General features: G+C 37.6%; 1 protein-coding gene across 4 annotated transcripts in view; it reads left to right on the forward strand.

Moving 5' to 3' along the window:
* Positions 1-23,756, forward strand: part of LOC137627725 (uncharacterized) — a 245,881-nt gene that overhangs the window by 175,367 nt on the left and 46,758 nt on the right. For 2 of the 4 annotated variants that reach the window (XM_068358992.1, XM_068358994.1), the window contains exons 12-14: positions 3,616-3,728; positions 17,820-17,984; positions 18,101-18,237. In XM_068358992.1, the coding sequence (XP_068215093.1) occupies positions 3,616-3,728; positions 17,820-17,904 (198 nt within the window). In that variant the 3' untranslated portion in view covers positions 17,905-17,984; positions 18,101-18,237. The remainder of the gene's footprint in view (positions 1-3,615; positions 3,729-17,819; positions 17,985-18,100; positions 18,238-23,756) is intronic. The other 2 variants (XM_068358993.1, XM_068358995.1) reach the window with 2 other exon arrangements.

Genomic DNA, 23,756 nt, shown 5'->3' on the forward strand with positions numbered 1-23,756 from the left:
AAATACCATCCTATTTATCTCAGCCCATTCTCAGAGAGAGAGAGAGTGAGAGTGAGAGTTGAGTGTGTGTGTGTGTGTGTGTGTGTGTGTGTGTCAACGAATAATACTCTTTCATATAAAATCAATATTATGTGATTACAAATGATGTTTGACTAAATTTATCACCTTACACTATTGTATATAATACTGTAAGTATGTTATTATCAAAATAGAAACGTACAAATGGCCGTGCACACGAACTACGTCTGTGTAGATACTACTTTGTTTGTTTACATTATGCTTTAAATAGATTTGGCCTACAGAAGGTTATTTTAAAGTTTTGTTAATGAATTCTATGCTAGAAACTCGACTATATCTATCTACTTCATGAATTTTTTTAATAGTGTTGGATAAAATCCAGATCATTATTATATTTGCTGGACTGAAGGAGGCACCATTTTTATTGTTTTGGCTTGTCACGACACTGACGAATAAGCCAATCAGTTGAGTCGAGGCGAGCAACTCTCTATTACTTATATATTACACAACACACACTGCAGTCAAATATATAGTACAGTATGTTTAACTGTTAATATTAAGTAAAGTTAACAATAAATTACTGAACTGTAACAGACTTTTTAAGCTTTCTGTTATGATAGTGTACAATGCTGAAATATTTGTTTATAAATTAGTACTGCAATGTACTGCTTGGTAAAGTATACAGTGAATAAATTTTATTTACTGTGCAATACATATGAAAAGACTATTTATCACGATAAAGTATATGCTCTTCGCAACCCACGGAATCAGATCTCTCTCTCTCTCTCTCTCTCTCTCTCTCTCTCTCTCTCTCTCTCTCTCTCTCTCTCTGTGCCCAATCGTTCGAATTCCTAACTGGGTAAACTGCTGACACATCGTTTGTTTCGGCGACTGCAAACACGCTTTCTGGCTCAAGTTTCACAACAGAAACATGCACTTCACACATATTACCTTTTGCAATACTCTCATACTTTTATTTTGTGTTGTCTTATGTCTTTAGCTCGTACTCAAACTAGGCTGAACTCAAACTGGAAAATAAACAACAATCATTCCAGGACATTTATTCATCCAAATTTGCCCTACATTTTGCAAACAAGCAACCCATCAGAAAGAACTTAATTTGAAATTGAAACTAAAGTGCAATTAAGGGTTAGGAAAATGATTCCAATCAGATCTACATTAAAACTCAAACAACAAAAAATACGCCAAGGTGGAAAACGTCAATTCATGTTAAAACTGAACAGCATAAAATTTCGCTACAGCTAAACTGTGCACAAATTACGTTGAACTTTATTCACAGTATAACACATTTTTCATAACCTGTTCAATAACTAAACTAACCAATTTCCAAAAAAGAAAAAACTTTTACTTCCCTAAGGTATTTAAGGGACAAACTATTCTATCTGTTTTACTCACAATGGCCGAAATAATGAATAATTTAAATGCATACATACTTCAATTTCCATGGTTAACTAAAGAAACGCATTCAGCACGAGCCTAATTCCCCCAAGAATAGGTAGCAATAATCGATTCTGTAACTATTCAAGACAAGAATATCACCGAAATCCTAACCATCGGCTAAAAAACTAATTCTTACCTAATTTTCCACAGAATTATATCACAAAATTTTGACATTGTCAGACATGAAGTAATTTCTTACTTTGTCTTTTCTATTTTTTTCTTTTATTCTGCAAACATATTGACTCCGCTCTTGCGTGTGCATCTTCCCTCTCTCTGCGCTTCTCATACACTTACACAATCGTAGGCTAACACAATTCTTCACGCACATGGCTTATATGGGCTTAATCAGCTGACGCTCATTTTGTCTCAATGATCAAAATTTTTGGCAAAGGATAGCATTTCCCATGCCCACAAAGCAACAAAATAACCCTCTTAAAGTATTTCATAATAAAAAGACAACTGAGTCAGTGGGATAATGAATGTGACAGTATTAAATTAAAACAAATTAAGCCAATTGTTTCTATATGAGAATCTTCAGAACAAAAAGAAAGAAGGACAAAGTAATTTTAACAAGGGTTTAAAAATTGACTCTTGGTTTTTTAATATGCACACCTCTCAAGAAGTTCCCAGGTCCAGTGAGTATAACACTTATAACTAATGTAACATATTTTTGCTATTGTAATGTTTTTGGATGAACTTTTTTTTTACATTTTATTGGACTCTTGAGAATTTCTCTGCTTTTTAACCCTTTCACTATGATACATCTGCTGAACTTCAAAACATGCCAGGACTACTCACATTGACGCACTTGATACATCATATACAAATTTAAACCAAATTGAAGTTGAAATGACTTGTATATCCTACAAAAGAGTACAGCACATGTTCATAAATCACACCTAGGATATTTCACAAAAAAGTTCCTCCCCTAGCTGATATTAGCCCCTCCTTTCTTCAGCCAACCAAAGAAAACTGCAATTTTACCCTTTATTCCTGATTTTGTGAGAGCTATTTTAGTGTGTTTTATGATACTATGTAGAATCACACCACTTTCTTTACCCAGTGGCAGCATTCACTCGCAAGTCCAAAAACAGAAGGATGACCTGGTGAGCGCGAGGGGTGGGTGTCGGTAGGGTAACCCAACTGTATTCTCTAGGGCCTGTCACGGCCCTCCCCCTTTTGATGAAGGGATTATCTAAATGGATGACAGCCTGTGAATAGTGTTTTACAAACACCCTTGTTAGATATACGACACCAACAAGGTGCTCGCGTGAGGGTTGTAACCTCTGCATTCCATGCTTTTAATTTTCTCTGGTATATTTGGAAGATTTATATCAGAAAAAGTACAAAGGACTTTTTCACCGGGCGTCACAGGTCTCTCCCCAGAAATAGATTTTTCCTTCGTCAAAATCCCTTCATTACTCAAAGCCCCCTGACACCCCATAGATTAGAGACGTTGGTTTATTCACATCTCGCCCCACCACCAACTGAAACACTTGTGATTCTAGTCTTTATTTATGATGCTAAAAGGGCTATTTTATTTTATTTCTATGTTGGCATATGTGTTCAAATCACACAGAAATCATTATTTGAAGACATAGCTTTGTCATTACTCCCCCTCTGACTCCCACCCAAAACACCAGTCATGCAAATTGTTGAAAGCTCTGTTGGGTTGAATTCCATTACACATATAGAATCAAAACAAATTTTCTGGGTCGACCTGTGACGCACGGTGAAAAGGGTCCTTCTTTACACTTTTCTGATATAAACCTTCCAAAACAGAAGTCACAGGCCTCTCCCCAGAAATAGATTTTTCCTTCGTCAAAATCCCTTATTTCCATACTATAAATAACCTGATAATGTCTCAATCCATATAAATCTACCCCTTAATTTTTCATAAATTTCTGAATTCCTACAACATTTACGCTACTTCCATTTCATAGATATCTTTGGACATTTCCTCAATATCATATCTCTGATCACATTTGTAACCCTTATAACTGCAAACACGATGACTCACGGCAAGATTTATTTTTTCTTAAGATTTGAGTTTTTATGTGATTTCCTTAAAAGGGTTAGTTGAATGTTTTAGCATGGTAGATGTGTTATTTATAAAGAATATATTTTGTTTTACAGATGGGCAACATTACTCCAAAAATGGGAAAAATAACAAATGTGTATGGAAAGAGGCGACGCAAGTCACTGTCAAGAATTGCAAAGAAAAATCACACATACGTTAATACAGATTGGTATGTATAGAAAAGTCAATTAGTTCCTTTAGGCCTTGGTGAACAATTGTAACATTAATCAAAGAATCTAAAAGGCAGTAGATAAATCTAGAGTTATAAGTTCTTCTCCCAGGGAAACATGGCCTCAATACCTTATACCTACTGTGCCCTTATATCTAGTACCATTTGTTTTTATTGAAAGAAAGTTTTGTACTCTACATATCTGTCTGAGCTGCAAGGCCATACTGTTGAATAAATTGATACATTCTAATGAAGGGTGTTTTTAGTAATTAAAATTATTTTTTTTGAGAGGGTTACTATTTTTTCATAATGTTGGATTATTTATTTTCAGTGTTAGATTGGTAGTGAGCCTTCTCAACTCCTTTACTTTATACACTTTTTATTTCCATGAATTTCCATCTGGTTCTGGTCTTCATCTATACATTTTTTATCTAGGCCTTTTTATAGGTTTTTTTTTTGTCAGCTACTATTTAATTGCGTGTTTATCTCTTATGAGATGTTCAAACCATCACAGTCTGGGGAGTTTTGGTGCATTTTCCAGCATCTTAACATCATCAGTCAAAAATCTCTGCATTATGTACCTTACATTATCGTTGCATTATGTAGTGTATATTCCTGTGTAAAGGGCGAAACCCAAAATTTCCTTAAAAAGCATTTTTATCATATACTCCATGTAATGGGCCAACGACAATTTCAAGGCCGGCCAGCCTAATGTTGCTGCAATTGTATTATAGATACTTTACCGCATTTATATTCTTTATTTATAACATCTTTACTAAAAGCACCCAGTATTATTAGATATCACTTGCATTTGTGAATGCATTCATTTATTATCTCCGATCATCTAGGAAAAATTTAAAAAAAAATTTCTGGTTTAGGTGGCATTTTTAAGAAAAACACAACACAAAACCACTCTTATTTCATTTATTTTGAATTTCTAAGGATAAAGTAAGTAAAACAACATTTATAACAACATTATTATCACATAACCAATACTTGGTAAGATATCTGTTGCTGCAAAAGCTAACCTATACACCGATGTGTAAATGCTTTTGTTTGTTCATTATGAACAAAGCAGTTGTTGCGGTTTAAGGTGGCATGTTTTGCAAAAGCATGATATAGAATCGTCTTTATTTAATTCATTTTAGATTTTATAACTATTTAGCAAAACCATTTCCAACTTTAAATGGGACGGAGAACAATGTACTATTCGAGGATAACAGTGCCAGTAGTGCAAATGAAAGCAACGATAGATGATCCCCACTACAATGCTGTCCTCTTGAATTTTTTGAGACTAATATTTCAAAGGACATTGTTGATTCAGATGGTTTTTAATTTAAAGTTTTTAAAATAAAGTATTGTTCCTATTTTTTTTTAACTTGTTTGCATCATTGTTTTCCTGTATACTCATAGTATAGGTACCGGTAACCTGAAAAGTTTGAGTTTTCAGACAACCACTATCTACTGCCATCTCTTGGCAAATAATGTAAACAATCCTAGTTGTCCGAAACAAGTGTTTTTGGCAACGGAAGTATTGTAATATAGAATTAATTCTTATTTTTATTTTACATAAACATAACTAGAGTATATGATTATACAGTAATGAGCATATACGTATGCTCTTAAGTCAATCTTTCCTAACTACTATGTAAGTAGAAAAATTAGTTACAAATATGGAAAATTCTAGGTTTCGAACAAATAGGCTAGCCTACCAAGTTTATACAGAGCCCAAGTACTATGAATAGATGAAATTATTGGTGAATCTTCTTACTTTACTTGAATATAAAACTATATAATGTAATTAAAATGAGTATATTATATGGTTTTAAGGCAATCCTTCCAAACTACTAGCATATTAATGAACAATATGTAATTAGAATAACCTAACAACAACACAACAGAGGTCGAGAAAATAAATATTTTCACAATTCCAAAATTATCTCTCGAGTAATGGGCGGCGAACCCCGACTTTTTTCATCCAAAACCAGTCTTAGAATTTTGCCCTTTATACAGTATAGAAATATACAATAGTTACATCACTTCAAAACTGCCTATTGTACACCCTTTGTATAAGTGCCAAGGCCTCTGCAGCATAGATAACAATGCTACTTAAGCCCTGATTAATTAGTCAATCTGCTGTTTAGGGAAAGAAAATCCTACAGACATTTTTTATATTCTTTCTTGCTCTTATTTATGTCGGTTGTGTATTATTTTTTGCGTTCAGTATCCGGAAGTTTCACTTGATAGACTTGATAGGCTTACAGTTCATAGAAATCAGATATATTTTTGCAAGATTATTGAAGAGATCCAGCTTTATAAGGAAAGTTTTGACAATAATTTAAATGTAGGACAAGAAATGTGCTAACTCAATTCATTTATATGCAAAGAGATATGCAAGTTGAATAATTTTTTCAATTTTAATTTCATGAAGCAGGCCTGAATTAAGTGCCACCTGGTTTTTATCTTTGGATTTATGTACTAAACTAGGTGCTCATACAACTAATTCCAGTTTTCCCCATTCTATTTTTCACCTGTCTACCTCTTTTCCATGTATATAAGGGAAGGTGGCCCTTTTATGGGAAATTTTATTTTGTACAGTGGTGGTATGCACTGCTATTATTTCTATGAACATCCCCTGATGCTCTTATTGTTTTCATCTTCAATAAGAAGCTTTGAATGCCATTTTTATTCCTTAAAATTTAGAAATTTTCGTGCTTTCTTTCCTTCCAAGACACTTATGTCTCTAGTAAAGTAGTGGGACCAGTGCCTAACAACAATATGCTTCACATGGCGGATAGATTCTTCAGTCAAAGTCAATGTGGAGCAACATTGACATAAGCTCCTTTGCTCGAGTTGGCAGATTTTTTGTCTTTTTATACATATTTTAGTGTAAATGTGTTCGTTCATCATGATTGGCCATGAAAAGCAAACAAAACATTGGACTCCCTTTTGGGTGTCGCATGTAGGAAAAACTTTATAAGAATTTGCTTTATTTCGTTTATTTTTAATTTATAAGGATACACTGAGTAAAGCATTTGTAATAACATCATCTTTATATAACCAAAATCTAGTGCCATAACTTCTGTACTATGGTCTTCCACTGTCATGGGTTAGAGTTCTCTTGCTTAAGGGTACACTTGGGCATTGTATTCTATCTAATTTCTCTTCCTCTTGTTTTGTTAAAATCTATATACAGTAGTTTATATTGGAAATTTGTCCCAACGCAAATACAAACCCTTCACTATTCCTAGGGGTATTACTTTTCGGAAACACTGAAAACTAGCCAAGACAATTTTAGTGAGGGATAACTACCCCCATCCACTAGTTAACGGGACCCCCTCTCAGTTCTTCGGGAGCCCATGACCCCCTATGGCTTCGAGCATTCGATGTAATGTATCAGGCCGTGACAGGAGTCATTCCCCACTCCCAGTCCTTAGGAGGCATTCCAATTATTCCTTTGCTGCCACCTCTCGTCCCTGGGGCTTCCCCTCCTGCCGACCCTAGGAGGAGTTCGGAGGATTCCGTCCCTGCGGGTCGTTCTGGTACTGAGAAACTTTTCTCCCCTCGCAAGAGACCTCGGGAAGTGTGCAAGAACTCCAAGGTAGCCCCTTGCAGTTCAAGACGCCACAGGCCAGACCTAAGGAGAAGAGGAAGAGGATCCGGCCTTCGCCTCCCAAGGAAGACAGGGTAACATGCTTTAGAGACTCCTTTTGTCCCTCCCCAGTCGAGATAGGGCCTCAGAAGGTACAACCTGTGACTGGGCATGACGTGCTTCCTCCGGAGGCGGATTACCATCCTGCTCGTAGACCCATGGAGCCTTCTAGGCCCTCGCTGACGGAGGAACGCCTACCTCCGAGCAGGGGAAGGAGTCTGAGCATGCCGTCTGGCAGGTCTTATCCTGCATCCGATCTATCATTGGGCTACCAGATCCATCGGTAGCTCCTCTAGATGGAAAGTTTCCTTGACCAGTTTTATGGTACTCGGAAACCCCTGAGGGCCAGTGCAGCTTTGCCCTGGTCAAAGGGGTTGGGAGTGCCAAACAAAAGGCAGTGTCCCAGACTACTGGGTTCACCTCCTCGCTCCACTCCAACTCATCCTCCAAGCTCCATCCTCCTTCGTATTTGTTTCAGAGGAGGTACTACGAGATCCTCGATGAGTCTCTCTCTACCCTGCCTCTTGATCACTCCGTAGAGGCACTCTCAAGGGCTACGCCCTTCAAGAAGCTTACAGGATCTCCAGTCTCGTTTTTGGCCTCTGAGATCCTCAACCAGGAGAAAGTGGTGAAGTACGCCATGCAGGCGACTTCGTGGCTCGACTTCTGGTTGGGGTCTTTAGGACAACTGATTCGATCTAAGGATCTGTCCTGGGAGTCCTCCAGGAAGTCTATGGAGATATTCCTATCGTCTGGTACTCAGGCCATCAAGTTTCTCTCCCATCAGGTAGTGAACCTTTGGGCCAACACCATCCTGAAGAGGAGAGATGCCGTCATAGGTAGATTCTATAGACATCTCCCTCAGACTGAAGTGGCAAGACTGAGGAATGCACCTTTCAAAGGTAATAGCCTGTTCAACCCCGAGGATGTCGAGCGGGTGGCAGAGAGGTGGAGGAAGTCCAGCCAGGACTCCCTCATCAAAAAGGTCCAGCCACCCAGACCTTACCCCTCTCAGCCACAACGGAAACCACAGCAAACCACAAACAAAAAAGGCTAGAGATTCAAATCAATAGGGTCCAATGGGGTCCAAGCAAGCCTTTCATGGTAAAAAGTCCTTTCGTGGAGGAAAGGGAAAGAAGGGATCCAACCGAGGTCATTCCCTCTAGGATAGGCAGTCCTCCCATTTGTCCACGTGATGGGATGCCTACAAAGCCGCTGGCAGAGGTGGCCTCACCATGGGGCCGAGCCTTGGACGGTTGAGGTGATTCGTTCAGGGTATGACATCCCGTTCACTCTCTATCTCCCTCCACTGACTCGAAGTGCCAGTTCCATCCAACTCCTGTGCAAAGGGATCTGCATAGGAGTGTGCCCTTAGGGCAGAAGTTCAGGGTATGTTGGAGAAGGGTGCTCTCCAAGAGGTTCTCGATGGATCCCTAGGCTTTTGCAGTCTACTCTTTCTTGTGAGAAAGGCGACTTGAGGCTAGAGACCAGTTTTGTGCAAGTTAGCAAGAAAGAGGAGCTTTTAACACTTGTTGGAGAATTGGTAATGGTACTCCTCTATGTAAATGTGTTTGTGGCAGCTCAAGTCCAACTGAGTACCGCCCAATTTCCATAACTCCCATATTATCTAAAGTTTTTGAACGTCTTTTGGCAAAACGTCTTAATGGGTTTGCTGAAGGTAATCATCTATTCCCTAGTTTGCGATTTGGTTTTCGTAAAGGCCTTGGAGCATGTGATGCCCTTTTTACAATTTCCAATGCTGTACAGAAATCCCTTGATTGTGGTCAGGAAGTTCGTATGATTGGCCTTGATTTTAGTGCAGCCTTTAACCATGTTCATATGAGGCCCTTTTTCTCTAACTCAAACAGTTGGGAGTGGGTGGGTCATTTCTTAGCATTATTATTGATTTTTTAAGTAGCAGATCTCAAAGAGTTTTTGTTGATGGGCACTATAGTGAGTTTAGGAATGTGATATCTGGTGTTCCACAGGATAGTGTTCTTGGCCCATTACTTTTCATACTATTTACATGACTTGTTGCATATGCAGATGATGCTACTCTCTCTGCATCATTTCCATCCCCTGAATGTAGATCTGGGGTTTGTGAATCCCTTAATAGAGATTTAGCTAAAATTAGTGCATGGTGCAAATTATGGGGTATGAAGTTGAATCCTAACAAAACTCCAATTATGATTGTAAGTAAGGCAAGGACAGTGGCTCCTCACCATCTAGATCTCAGTATTGATAATGTTTCTTCAACTTTGTATTACTTTTAACATTTTAGTTTTGATTCTCGTTAGCAAATTTACTTTTGAATAACACATTAGGTCTGTGTCTTCTTCAATTGCATAAAAAATTAGCTTATTGAGAGTCTTTTAATATTTTCGGTAATCAATCTATTCCGAAGAAGTGTTTTAATTCTTTCATTCTACCTTGTTTTGAGTATTGTTCTTGTCTGGTCTTCAGCTGCTGATTCTCATCTTGATTTGTTGGACACAAACTTACAGTCTAATAAATTTCTTATTCCTGATCTAGATATTAATCTTTGGCACCGTTGTTCAATTAGTTCATTATGCATGTTGTATAAGATTTTTCATAATTCTGACCATCCTTTACATTTAGATCTTCCCGGACAATTCCATCCTGTTCGTAATACTAGGCAGGCAGTTAATTCTAATAGCCAGGCCTTCTCCATCATGAGGCTCAATACTACACAGTATTCTAGAAGTTTTATTCCAGCTGTGACCAAGTTGTGGAATGATCTTCGTAATCGGGTAGTCGAATCAGTAGAACTTCAAAAGTTCAAAGTTGCAGCAAATGTTTTTATGTTGAACATGCTGACATAAGTCTATTTAGAGTTTACAGTATATATGACATAACTGTTTTGACGTTGTTACTCCTTTTAGAATGACTTATTGTTAATTTGTTCTCATTATTTATTCATTTCCTTATTCCCTTTCCTCAGCAGGCTTTTTTTCCCTGTTGGAGCCCTTTGGCTTATAGCATCTTGCTTTTCCAACTAGGGTTGTAGCTTGGCTAGTAATAATAATAATAATAATAATAATAATAATATCGACCTCTTGACTGAACAGGTTTGTCGAACAGACTCCGTTCAGAATGGCAACGGCTGACACTGTCAGATAAACGATAAGACTGCAGGACTTTATGTGCACTCTAGATCATAAGGACTTATACTTCCAGATCCCAATCCATCCGTCTTCCAGGAAATATCTAAGATTCATGCTTAACCAGAAGCATTAGTAGTTCAGGGTACTGTGTATCTGTCTTTCCACAGCACCCCAGGTCTTCACGAGAGTGTTCACCCTAGTGTCATCTTGAACTCACAGAGTTGGCATCTGTCTCCTAAGATACTTGGATGACTGGCTGATTCTGGCAGATTCGGAGGCGGTCCTTCTCGGCCACTGAAACAAGCTTTTAAGGTTTTGCCAGGATCTGGGGATCGTGGTAAACCTCGCGAAGTCTCATCTGCTTCCCTCTCAAGAACTGGTAGTGGAACCTCTACATACGATCTTAATTTGTTCCGGGACCTGGTTCATATGTTAAAACGATCGTATGTTGGAGTGAATATTCCCATAAGAATACACTGTAATTTGTATATCAGTGGAACCTCTACATACGATGTTAATTCGTTCTGGGACCTGGTTCGTATATTAAAACGATCGTATGTTGGAGCGAATATTCCTATAAGAATATACTGTAACTTGTATAATTCGTTCTACAGCCCAAAAACCTGTGATAACTCCTTAATAGATTACTACACTTAATTACACATAACAATACATAATACAATTGCATTATATAAGAGAGATGTAAAAAAAATAATTATAAAGAAATGATAAGTAAAAAAGGTGTTTTAATTGTCACTTTACCTAAGAGACAGGCCAACGCAGGTGTAGGCTTTGCTACGCAGGAGGAGACGGACGGTCGGCGAGGAGGTAGAGATGGAGACTGCGATAACGTATCATAACTTACTCTAACTTACACTACATGAACTTTAACCTAACTAAGCTTATTTATTTTTTTTTATTTTTGTATTTTAGATTTTTTTTACATTTTTTTTTTCTTTTTGATTTTTAATTTTCATCCCTTTCACTCAATTCATTCTTAGTTTTCTTTGCTTCACTTTCTATCTCTTCATCACGATCACTAGACCGCTTCGTAGATTTTTTAAAGAAACTGTCGAGAGAAAGTTGCTTGGTACGGCTTTTCAGAATTTTTCTGAAATGGGTTAAGCAGACATCATCGAATTGCAAAACTACATAGCAAACGTGAAGTTTCTGGGGGTGATATTTATCAATGAAATCAACCATGCATTGATGATGTGCTAACATCTTTTTTATTTCTGCCAAACTTAAGATGTGCTCTACCTCCTCGATGTCCTCTGACTGACTCAACTGCGCTTAGAACTCATCATTCTGCATGGCTTGCAGCTCCTTGAGTTCCTCGGTGGTGAGCTCTTCATGATGCTCCTCGACGAGTTCAGTGATGTCATCCTCATCGACCTCCACACCCATGGACTTGCCAAGGGATGCAATCTCTTCTACGTCTTCCTCTACGGCAAGCACAGGTTCAGGCTCTTGGCCAAAGCCTTCAAAATCTCTGTGAGAAACAGCATCAGGCCAAAACTTCTTCCAAGCTGAATTCAGTGTCCGTCGAGTTATTCCCTCCCAAGCCTGATCTATGATCTTCAAGCAGTGCACGATATTGAAATGGCTCCTCCAAAATTCACGCAAAGTTGAGTTGGTGCTTTGAATGACATCAAAGCACTGCTTAAATAAGTGCTTGGTGTAGAGCTTCTTGAAATTAGAGATGACTTGCTGGTCCATGGGCTGGAGGATAGGGGTGGTGTTCGGTGGAAGATACAACACTCTGATGAACTTGAACTGGTCGATGATAACATCTTCGAGTCCTGGGTGGTGAGCAGGAGCATTATCCAAGCAAAGCAAGCACTTTAAAGGGAAATTCCTCTCCTGAAGGTACTTCTTGACAGCAGGGCCAAAAACTTGGTTTACCCATTCAACAAAGAAATGCAGTGACCCAAGCCTTAGAATTAGTACGCCAGAAAACACGCAGCCTGTCCTTATTGACTCTATGTGCCTTAAATGCCCTAGGGTTTTCAGAATGATAAACCAATAACGGTTTTATTTTGCAGTCCCCGCTGGCGTTGGCACATAGGGCAAGAGTCAACCGATCCTTCATAGGCTTATGTCGAGGCATTTTCTTCTCTTCGGCAGTGATGTATGTTCAACTAGGCATCTTTTTCCAAAACAGACCGATTTCTTCACAATTGAAAACTTGCTGCTCTACGTAGCCTTCATCCTCCATGATCTTTTTGAACTTCTTGACAAAATCATTAGCAGCCTTGGTGTCTGAACTTGAAGCCTCTCCGTGCCGAACAACTGAGTGAATCCCGGTCCGTCTCTTAAATTTCTCAAACCAACCACAAGATGCCTTGAATTTCTTCATTGTAGGATCGGTTGAACTCTCGTCCATGTCACTCCCAGAGCCTGCCGCCTTCAAGTCACAATAGATAGTGCTGGCCCTCTCACAAATGATCGTTTCAGTGATCATATCGCCAAGAATCTCTGTCCTTTATCCATATCAACAAAAGGCGTTCCATCTCTTCCAGGGTAGGGCTGTGATGTTTTGAAATAATGGTGATGCCCTTCGATGGTTTGACTGCTTTAATGGCTGCCTTCTGCTTGATGATCGTCGAGATTGTAGACATATTCCAGCCATATTGTTTAGCCTGATCACTCACACGCACACCGCGCTCATGTTTTTCTATAATTTCTTTCTTCAATTCTAATGAAAGCATTACCTTCTTCCTTTTCTCACCACTACTAGTGCCTGTACCGAAACTAAGCTTCTTAGGACCCATGATTATACGTAAAATATAAAATGAAACGTGAGAAAAGGAAGATAATAAGCACTGCTAATAACAGACTGAACAGAGGACAACCACATGATGCGCACAAGAACAGAGAACTGACTAACGCGACGCCCAATGGTGTTCCTCCGTGCTGCCGTCTACCAGCGTAAACAAGAAATTACGACCGACGCTTTGAGAAAATTCTACGCGTATGGTCTACGTCGGATGTTGGAGTGTGACTTCGGGTGTCGAGAAGAAAATTTGATCGAATTTTACTTCGGATGTTGGAACAATCGTATGTAGGGGTTCCACTGTATATCTGGGCATGCGCAAAGACACCCTAAGGCGCATTGCTCTCCGATCAGATGAAAGAATTCAGAGACTAAGGAAGATAGCATAGGTCTTCCCCAGACAGGAAGAGCTCCCCTTGCAGAGCTGGCTTCACATTCTTGGTCACCTATCTTCTCTGACCCGACTGGTCCCCAATAGTTGTCTCTGGATGCGATATCTCAAGTGGCGTTTGAAATCCCAGTGGAATCAGTCCAGCGATTCCAGGGGTCATCTAGTCCACATAGGGCTAGAGGAACGGTTGCATCTCAGATGGTGGCTGGCAGATCCTAACCTCTACAAAGGGGTCGATCTTCTCGTCTTTCTTTTCAGATGTATCAAAAGAATGGTGGGGGCCCCACTTGCTGGACCGTTACATCTCCAGCCAATGGTCTGAATCAGAAAAGTACCAGCACATAAATCTCTTAGAGATGAGGGCAGCCTTTCTGTCCCGCAAACACTGCCACCAGGTCCTGGCGGGGCACTTCATTGCGTTGATGAGCGACACCAGCATGGTAGTAGCTTATCTGAACAAACAGGGCGGTACCTTTTCGCAGCAGCTGTGCCATCTGGCAGTTGAGATACTCAGATGAGCAGAAGACAACTTGGTGATTTTATCAGATCTCTTCAATCCAGGCAAGCGGAATGTGCTAGCAGACAAGCTGAGCAGAGCGACACAGATAGTTGGGACCGAGTGGTCTTTGAATCCTCTGATAGCCAACAGTCCTGACTTTGTGGGGTTCCCCAGATTTGATCATTCTCGATACAGAGAACCTTATAACTTATTAAATAAAAATCTTGTATTCGCAGTTTTTTGATAGGTTCATGGCCCAATGATTTCAAACTGACCACAGTCCTTTGCAACCGGCATACCTTGTGCCACTTCCCTCTCAGCACAGCACAGCACCCCATCTCTCGCCAACTCTGCCTCTGTCTCGCATCATCATTGCTTGCGTGTGCATCTCTCACATTTTTGTGTAGAATCATGTTGTGTCACATAAAAAAGTGTTGTAAAAATCTCTACATATCCAGTCTGTTTATAGTGATTTTAGTATAAAATGTGACACGCATTTTACGCTATCCACGCACCAGTCAACAGCTCAAGAGTTGCGTCATGGTTGACTAATATATTATTATTATTATTATTTGCTAAGCTACAACCCTAGTTGGGAAAGCAGGATGCTATAAACCCAGGGGTTCCAACAGGGAAAATAACTCAGTGAGGAAAGGAAACAAGGAAAAATAGAATATTTTAAGGACAATAACATTAAAATTAATATTTCCTAAATAAACTATGAAATCCTTAACAAAACAGGAGGAAGAGAAATTAGTGTGTGCCCGAGTGTACCCTCAAGCAAGAAAGCTCTAGTCCAAGACAGTGAAAGACCATGGTACAGAGGCTATGGCACTACCCAAGACTAGAGAACAATGGTTTGATTTTCGAGTGTCCTTCTCCTAGAAGAGCTGCTTACCATAGCTAAAGAGTCGCTTCTACCCTTGTCAAGAGAAAAGTAGCCACTGAACACGTACAGTGCAGTAGTTAACTCCTTGAGAGAAGAATTGTTTGGTAATCTCAGTGTTCTCAGGTGTATGGGGACAGAGGAGAATATGTAAAGAATAGGCCAGACTATATGGTGTATGTGTAGGCAAAGGGAAAATGAACTGTTACCAGAGAGAAGGATCCAATGTAGTACTGTCTAGCCAGTCAAAGATCCCATAACTCTAGCAGTAGCATCTCAATGGGTGGATGGTGCCCTGGCCAACCTACTACCTTCAAAATGGTTAGTGGTGTTGTACTTATACTTTTTTCTTTTAATTTTTATGGTGCTAGTGTATTCAGTGTATATTAGTATTATTGTTATATTACCTACCATACAGCACTGTATATGGAATACCATACTTTACATTAGTAATATAGATATAGGCTATATTTATGGTGAGTTTGAAAGGTATGAGTTGACCAGCTGAAAACAGTGAACACTTACAAGTGTTACCTTAGTTAATTAAGCTGTACTGTAGGGATAGAGCTGTGTATCTATTACAGTAATATACACTATAATATCAACAAGTGTTATTATTAGAGAGGAACAACAGTATTTTGTTGTTACCGTACATTATTTACTTATGAGTGTGGCGATGACTTGTGTTATGTGTGTACTGTAGAACTTCTCAGCAATGGACACTGTTACTATGGTCTTCAGAAATACTGGACTAGTTTCAAATTACTAGAGTACCATTCTGTTGGCAAAGGTCACCATAAGAAGTAAATATTTTTGAGATCTTCGGTTTATTTCATCATCTGCTACGCCTATTGACACAAAGGGCTTTGGTTAGATTCTGCCAGCCGTCTCTGTCTTTAATCTATTTTTATTTATATAAAAGTAATGAAATAATTTTTACCCTATTCGTTATTGGTATATTTTCATTATAAATAGCCTATTCAAGGAATAATTCTATTTAAATGAAATAAACTTTTTTTTCTTTGCGACCCTATCTACGAACATGTAAACATACTCAGCTGATTTCAAGCAACCCCTCCCAAAGATATGCCCACATATAAATAACAAGTAGTATTCTTAACAGTGTATATGTAAAGATGATGTTACTACAAATGTTGATTTACTTACTGTAGTCTTGGATATTCAAAATAAATAAAATAAAGCTGTTTCCATATACTGTATTTTTCCTACATATGATGGAAAAAGGAAAAAGACAACAAATGAACAAATGCATTTGCACATCCATTTTGATAACTGATGGCTTTTAGTAAACTGTATGTAAACTATGGCAGTCTATAACATAAAAGATGACATTTGTACAATATTTATTATGAGATGATTTGAATAAGATTTGAAACTGCATATTAGAGAACATCTGAGAACATGTAAACCTACCACTATCAAGGATATGCACACACAAGTATAAATACAGTACACATATAAATAAGAACTATTCTTAATATACTTTCTAAACTTATTTAAACTTATAATTAATAACAAGTTTCATACAGTTTACTAAAAACTATGGGCATCATTAGTTATCACATGAATGTATAAATGCATTTGTTCGTTCAATGTGATTGGTATCATAATGTAAACAAACACAATGCTTTCCCTTTTGGGCATTGTATGTAGGGAAGATATGGTATAAAATTGGTTTTATTTAGTTTATTTTGATTTTTTAAGTATACATTAAGTAAAGTTAAATTACGATAGCATCTTTGCATAACCAAATCCCCTAACTTATGGGATTACACAGATGGTTTCATGATTCAGTAGTCTTTTTATACTACAGAAATTATTCTTAATTTTTTACATTGTCCAATGTAATTGTTTTATGTACGGATATATGCAATTTATTTACCTATTCATCCACAAATAAAGTTTTCATGTATACATTATTTTACAATTTCATTGAGTTAAATATAGGTAAAGCTGTAGTTCCCAGATTACTCGCTAGTGTTTTCTAGTGCTGCATTCAGTTTGTTTTGATATGGTCCGTGATTGAAGTAATCTTTGTTTTTGTGAGTTTCACTTTACATTTCTTAAGTATATTACGGTACTTCGTTTTCATGAGTGCCATTTAATTTGATTCCTTAATTATGTCATCAAAGATGAAAAACAAGTGTGATAATCACAGCTGTGCTTTTTTATGTTAGCAACATGTTTTGCATATGTGGTAGGTCTATAGCCTATAGAATTTGGTATAATTTTGCTTGATTTTATGGATTGGGAAACTTTTTGTGGATACAGTGGACTATCAGCAGTACCAGACACCCCTTTCCCCGTGTTCACTTTACGTATGTATGTACTCAAGGGTACATGTACAGTTACTGAAATGTGTTCATACATTGACAATATTTATACTGTGATAGAAACTAAGTATAAACAATATTTTACGTAGTGCAGTGGGTTACTTAGTTTGTTAGTTGATCGTGAGTAGGCAATGGGCAGAGAGTTAATAGGTTACAAGTTGACCCACCCTAGGGCAGCAAGTATTCGCAGAATCTCAATTTTTGCATCTGTCGCTGTTGCTCATCTCCCATGAATATCGAGGGCCAACTGTATAACTTTGTGCCGAGTTCAGGTGTACTTGTACAAAAATTCTTTTTATTATTTTGGTTCTCTTTCTCTTGTGTACCTTCTGTTTGTAGTTCTTTTTTTTTAATAAATGTGTTATAGATTTTTTTTTCAATTTAACTCATTCTTATATTGGTTTTCAGGTCTAGGCACTATTTGTTGAGGAAATTACCAAATCGTCAGTCAAAGGATCTGGATCATAATGGAATCTTCTCAAAAGCTAATTGATATTTGAACTGAGATTGGAATCCTCTTGCGGTGTTCAGTAAAATAATTCATTTTTTGTGATTGGATGTTACATCTGAGTCGTGAGTGTAATATTATGTAATCCCAATAACTCTTGCAACTGATTGGATTCTGTTAAATTAGTTTGTGTATACCTTCAAATTTTAAAAGTAGTTTTAATCTGGCTCTTTTCTTTCAGTTATTAGGGGAGTTGTAAATTGGCTGCTTCATAGAAGACAACTGCAGTTTCAAGTATAGGATATTCACTTTTGTTTATTTAATTTTTTTTTCTAACAAGAGGAACATTATTTGTTGGAGAAATTTATAAGATTTTTGGTAAGTTTTTTAATCCTTTAAGTTGTAGTTTTTTTTACTTGAAAATTACCAGACTGCTAAATAATTTTGACTTGATCACAAGACTATACTGTATCCTAACAAAACTCAAAGTATGATTGTAAGTAGGTCAAGGCCAGTGGCTTCTCAACATCCGGATCTTAGCATTGATAATGTTTCTTTAACTCTGTATGACTTCTAAAATTTTAGGTGTGATTCTCAACAGCAAATTTACTTTTGAGAAACACATTAGCTCTCTGTCTTCTTCAATTGTATAAAAAAATTTATTTATTAAGAAACTTAATCAATATATTATGAAGAAGCGTTTTAATTCTTTCATTCTATGTTGTTTTGAGTATTGTTGTCCTGTCTGATCTTCAGCTGCTGATTCTCTTCTTAATTTGTTGGACAGAAACTTATGGTCTATTTTGTAGGTAGTAAGTTGGCCAGGGCACCAGCCACCTGTTGAGATACCACCGCGAGAAAGTTATTGAGTCTTCACTGGCCAAACAGTGCTACATTGGATCCTTCTCTCTGGTTACGACTCATTTTTCACTTACTTACACATACTCGGAATAGCCTGGCCTATTCTTTACATATTCTCTTCTGTCCTCATAGACCTGACAACAATGAGATTACCAAACTATTCTTCTTTGCTCAAGGCGTTAACTACTGCATTGTAATTGTTCAGTGGCTACTTTTTTCTTGGTAAGGATAAAGGAGACCTTTTAGGTATGGAAGTAGCTCTTCTAGGAGAAAAGCTCTTAAAAATCAAACCATTGTTCTCTATTATTATTATTATTATTATTACTATCCAAGCTGCAACCCTAGTTGGAAAAGCAAGATGCTATAAGCCCAGGGGCTCCAACAGGGAAAAATAGCCCAGTGAGGAAAGGAAATAAGGAAATAAATAAATGAAGAGAACAAATTAACAATAAATCATTCTAAAATAAGAAACAACGTCAAAACAGACATGTCATATAATAAACTCAACAACATCAAAAACAAATATGTCATAAATAAACTATAAAAACACTATGTCCGCCTGGTCAACAAAAAAGCATTTGCTCCAACTTTGAACTTTTGAAGTTCTACTGATTCAACCACCCGATTAGGAAGATCATTCCACAACTTGGTCACAGCTGGAATAAAACTTCTAGAGTACTGCGTAGTATTGAGCCTCGTGATGGAGAAGGCCTGGCTATTAGAATTAACTGCCTGCCTAGCATTACGAACAGGATAGAATTGTCCAGGGAGATCTGAATGTAAAGTATGGTCAGAGTTGTGAAAAATCTTATGCAACATGCATAATGAACTAATTGAACGACAGTCCCAGAGATTAATATCTAGATCAGGAATAAGAAATTTAATAGACCGTAAGTTTCTGTCCAACAAATTAAGATGAGAATCAGCAGCTGAAGACCAGACAGGAGAACAATACTCAAAACAAGGTAGAATGAAAGAATTAAAACACTTCTTCAGAATAGATTGATCACCGAAAATCTTAAAAGACTTTCTCAATAAGCCTATTTTTTGTGAAATTGAAGAAGACACAGACCTTGTATGTTTCTCAAAAGTAAATTTACTGTCGAGAATCACACCTAAAATTTTGAGTGTCATACATATTTAAAGAAACATTATCAATACTGAGATCCGGATGTTGAGGAACCACCGTCCTTGACCTACTTACAATCATACTGTGAGTTTTGTTAGGATTCAACTTCATACCCCATAATTTGCACCATGCACTAATTCTAGCTAAATCTCTATTAAGGGATTCACCAACCCTAGATCTACATTCAGGGGATGGAATTGATGCAAAGAGAGTAGCATCATCTGCATATGCAACAAGCTTGTTTTCTAGGCCAAACCACATGTCATGTGTATATAGTATAAAAAGTAATGGGCCAAGAACACTACCCTGTGGAACACCGGATATCACATTCCTATAATCACTATGGTGACCATCAACAACAACTCTTTGAGATCTATTACTTAAAAAATCAATAATAATGCTAAGAAACGACCCACCCACTCCCAACTGTTTCAGTTTGAAAACAAGGGCCTCATGATTAACACGGTCAAAGGCAGCACTAAAATCAAGGCCAATCATACGAACTTCCCGACCACAATCAAGGGATTTCTGTACAGCATTCTTGGGTAGGGCTCTGGCCTCTGTACTATGGTCTTCCACTGTCTCTTGCTTGAGGGTACATGCAGGCACATTCTTCTATCTTATATCTCTTCCTCTTGATTTTTTAAAAGTTTTTCTTTAGTTTATATATGAAATATTTATTTTAATGTTTCTGTTCACAAAAGATGAGATTTTAATTGTTAATTACTTCTCTTGTTTATTTTTGTATTTCCTATCCTCACGGGGCTATTTTCCCTGCTAGAGCCCTTGGCTCTATTATCATCCTGCTTTTCCAACTAGGGTTGAAGCTTAGCAAGTAATAATGATAATAATATTAAATTTGTTATTCCCAATCTAAATATTAATCTCTGGCACTGTCATTCAAGTAGTTCGTTACGCATGTTGCATGAGATTTTTCATAATTTTAATCATCTTTTACGTTCATATCTTCCTGGACAGTTCCATTTTGTTCATAATACTATGCATGTAGTTAATTCTAATTGTTAGGCATTCTTCATCATGAGGCTCAATATTACACAGTATTCTAAGTTTTATTCCAGTTGTGACCAGTTGTGGAATGATCTTTCTAATCGGGTAGTTGAATTGGTAGAACTTCAAAAGTTCAAACTTATAGCAAATGTTTTATGTGGCACAGGCTGACAGGAGCCTTTATAGTTTATATATGCCATCTTGTTTATTTTACTTTTTTGAAATTTATTTTAATTCTTCATTATTTCTTATATCGTTCAACTATTTCCTTATTTCCTTTCCTCACTTGGCTATTTTCCCCTGTTTGACCCTTTTGCTTATAGCATCTTGCTTTCTCAACTAGGGTTGTAGCTTAGCTAGTAATGATAATAGTACAGTAAACTCCCTCTTAGACAGCACTTCACTAACTGGTACCTAGAAACTTTTCAGAAAAGCAGAAAATTATTTTTACTTGAAAGCTGGTTCATATTTGGCAATTAAGTATCCAACTCAATAGTTTGGCTTAGCATATAGCCTTATACTGTAATAAAGATTCCTAACAAGACAATTTGGACCTTGTAAATGAAGAAAAAGCATTGTAAGCATGTGGCACTTAGATTCTGCAAATAAAATCAAACCAATTCTGTGCTTGATTTTGAAAAAAATATCTTTTTCTTTCAATAGTAGACAGCCATTTCAAACAGAAAATACTTTGTATATATACAAATTAAGTCTTAATAAAGTCATTAATTTTTCATATTAATTGTGCGTCTTTACAATATTTTGAGAGTTAATGTGCTATGTGGTCTCCAGGGACTTTCCTACAAAGAACAAAAACAAGGAATCCAATACAACATAAACACCAAAGAAATATTGTGTTCCCTGCTCTAGGGCCGCTGTATCAACATGCAAAGCATATACTCAGTGTCTGTAAAAGAGATCTTTGAGTTTCAAGGCCACTCATGAATGTCAGAGGCAAGGGACAGTGACAATGTTTTAAAGACTGACCCCACACACACACACACACACACACACACACACATATATATATGTGTATATATATACATATATATACATATATATATATATGTGTGTGTGTGTGTGTCTTACGACCTACACGACTTATGACTTTGACTTTACAATCATTTTTTCACTGTTACGACGTCACAAGTATATAGGAAATAGTGCACTAATAAGATGAATATTTCCTGGGAAATAATCTATTTTCTTGTATAAAAATGAACTGATTTATCTGGGTAAATTAGTTTTTATTTTATTGATGATATACAATACTCATTTTTAGTAAAAAATATATTACAGTGAGCCCTCGCTACTTCGCGGTTTGACCATCGCGGATTCACGACTTCGCGGACTTTTTTTTATTAAATATGGCATCCGATTTCATCAGCAAACCACTATTTTTTGGGGAAACATCATTTTATTCTAGAAAATTGCTACTCTTTAAATAGTTAATTGCACATTAAGAAACCGTGTACTTTTGTTTTTAAATTTCGGGTGTGTTTTAAAAATCGAGTATTATTGACTTTTTGTTTTACTTTTGGCTGTGATCAGATCAGCTGACGTCTAGCTGTCGGTCTCAAGAATATGCGCGTACGAAGTATTGTTTATACCATTTCTTAACTTGTTGCAGCAAATGGTGGAGTGGAAGCAGATGTACGTCAAAAAGTGAATGAAGGTTGCAAAGTGTTGGGGGAAGTTAAGGGAGTAGTAAAAAATAGAGGGTTGGGCATGAATGTAAAGAGGGTTCTATATGAGAAAGTGATTGTACCAACTGTGATGTATGGATCGGAGTTGTGGGGAATGAAAGTGATGGAGAGACAGAAATTGAATGTGTTTGAGATGAAGTGTCTGAGGATTATGGCTGGTGTATCTCGAGTAGATAGGGTTAGGAACGAAGTGGTGAGGGTGAGAATGGGTGTAAGAAATGAGTTAGCAGCTAGAGTGGATATGAATGTGTTGAGGTGGTTTGGCCATGTTGAGAGAATGGAAAATGGCTGTCTGCTAAAGAAGGTGATGAATGCAAGAGTTGATGGGAGAAGTACAATAGGAAGGCCAAGGTTTGGGTGGATGGATGGTGGGAAGAAAGCTCTGGGTGACAGGAGGATAGATGTGAGAGAGGCAAGAGAGCATGTTAGAAAGAGGAATGAATGGCGAGCGATTGTGACGCAGTTCCGGTAGGCCCTGCTGCTTCCTCCGGTGCTTTAGATGACCGCGGAGGTAGCAGCAGTAGGGGACTCAGCAGTATGAAGCTTCATCTGTGGTGGAAATGTGGGAGGTTGGGCTGTGGCACCCTAGCAGTACCAGCTGAACTCGGCTGAGTCCCTGGCTAGGCTGGAGGAACGTAGAGAGTAGAGGTCCCCTTTTTTTGTTTTGTTTCCTGTTGATGTCAGCTACCCCCCAAAATTGGGGGAAGTGCCTTTGGTATATGTATGTATGTATGTATGTATCTATACAGTTGATATTACATAAGCACCAATGTGTTATAACCTATCATATTATTTTGTTTATTACATTTAAAACAACTTTCTCTCTCTCTCTCTCTCTCTCTCTCTCTCTCTCTCTCTCTCTCTCTCTCTCTCTCTCTCTCTCTCTCTCTCTGTGGGCTACTTTTCACTACCTCTCATTCCTTACCTCTATCTCACTAACAAATGAAATCTTTGTTGCTTCAAAAAGTTTCATTTATATTGAAAATCAATCATGATTCAATTTTCCTTACTTTCTCCAATCTCGCACTATGTCACATTGAACGTTATAGCGGTAACTTAATTGTTCGGCAACTTTAAAAATCGGCCTAGTACTTGCTGCTTCTCTTACTTTTATTTTTTTTTTTAGATGGTTTCATAATTGAGGGGGGTACAAGTTGACTTATAACTGAAGTTAGGAAAAGTATTTTGGATAT

Source organism: Palaemon carinicauda, chromosome 35, assembly GCF_036898095.1.
Source record: "Palaemon carinicauda isolate YSFRI2023 chromosome 35, ASM3689809v2, whole genome shotgun sequence".
Lineage (NCBI taxonomy): Eukaryota > Metazoa > Arthropoda > Malacostraca > Decapoda > Palaemonidae > Palaemon > Palaemon carinicauda.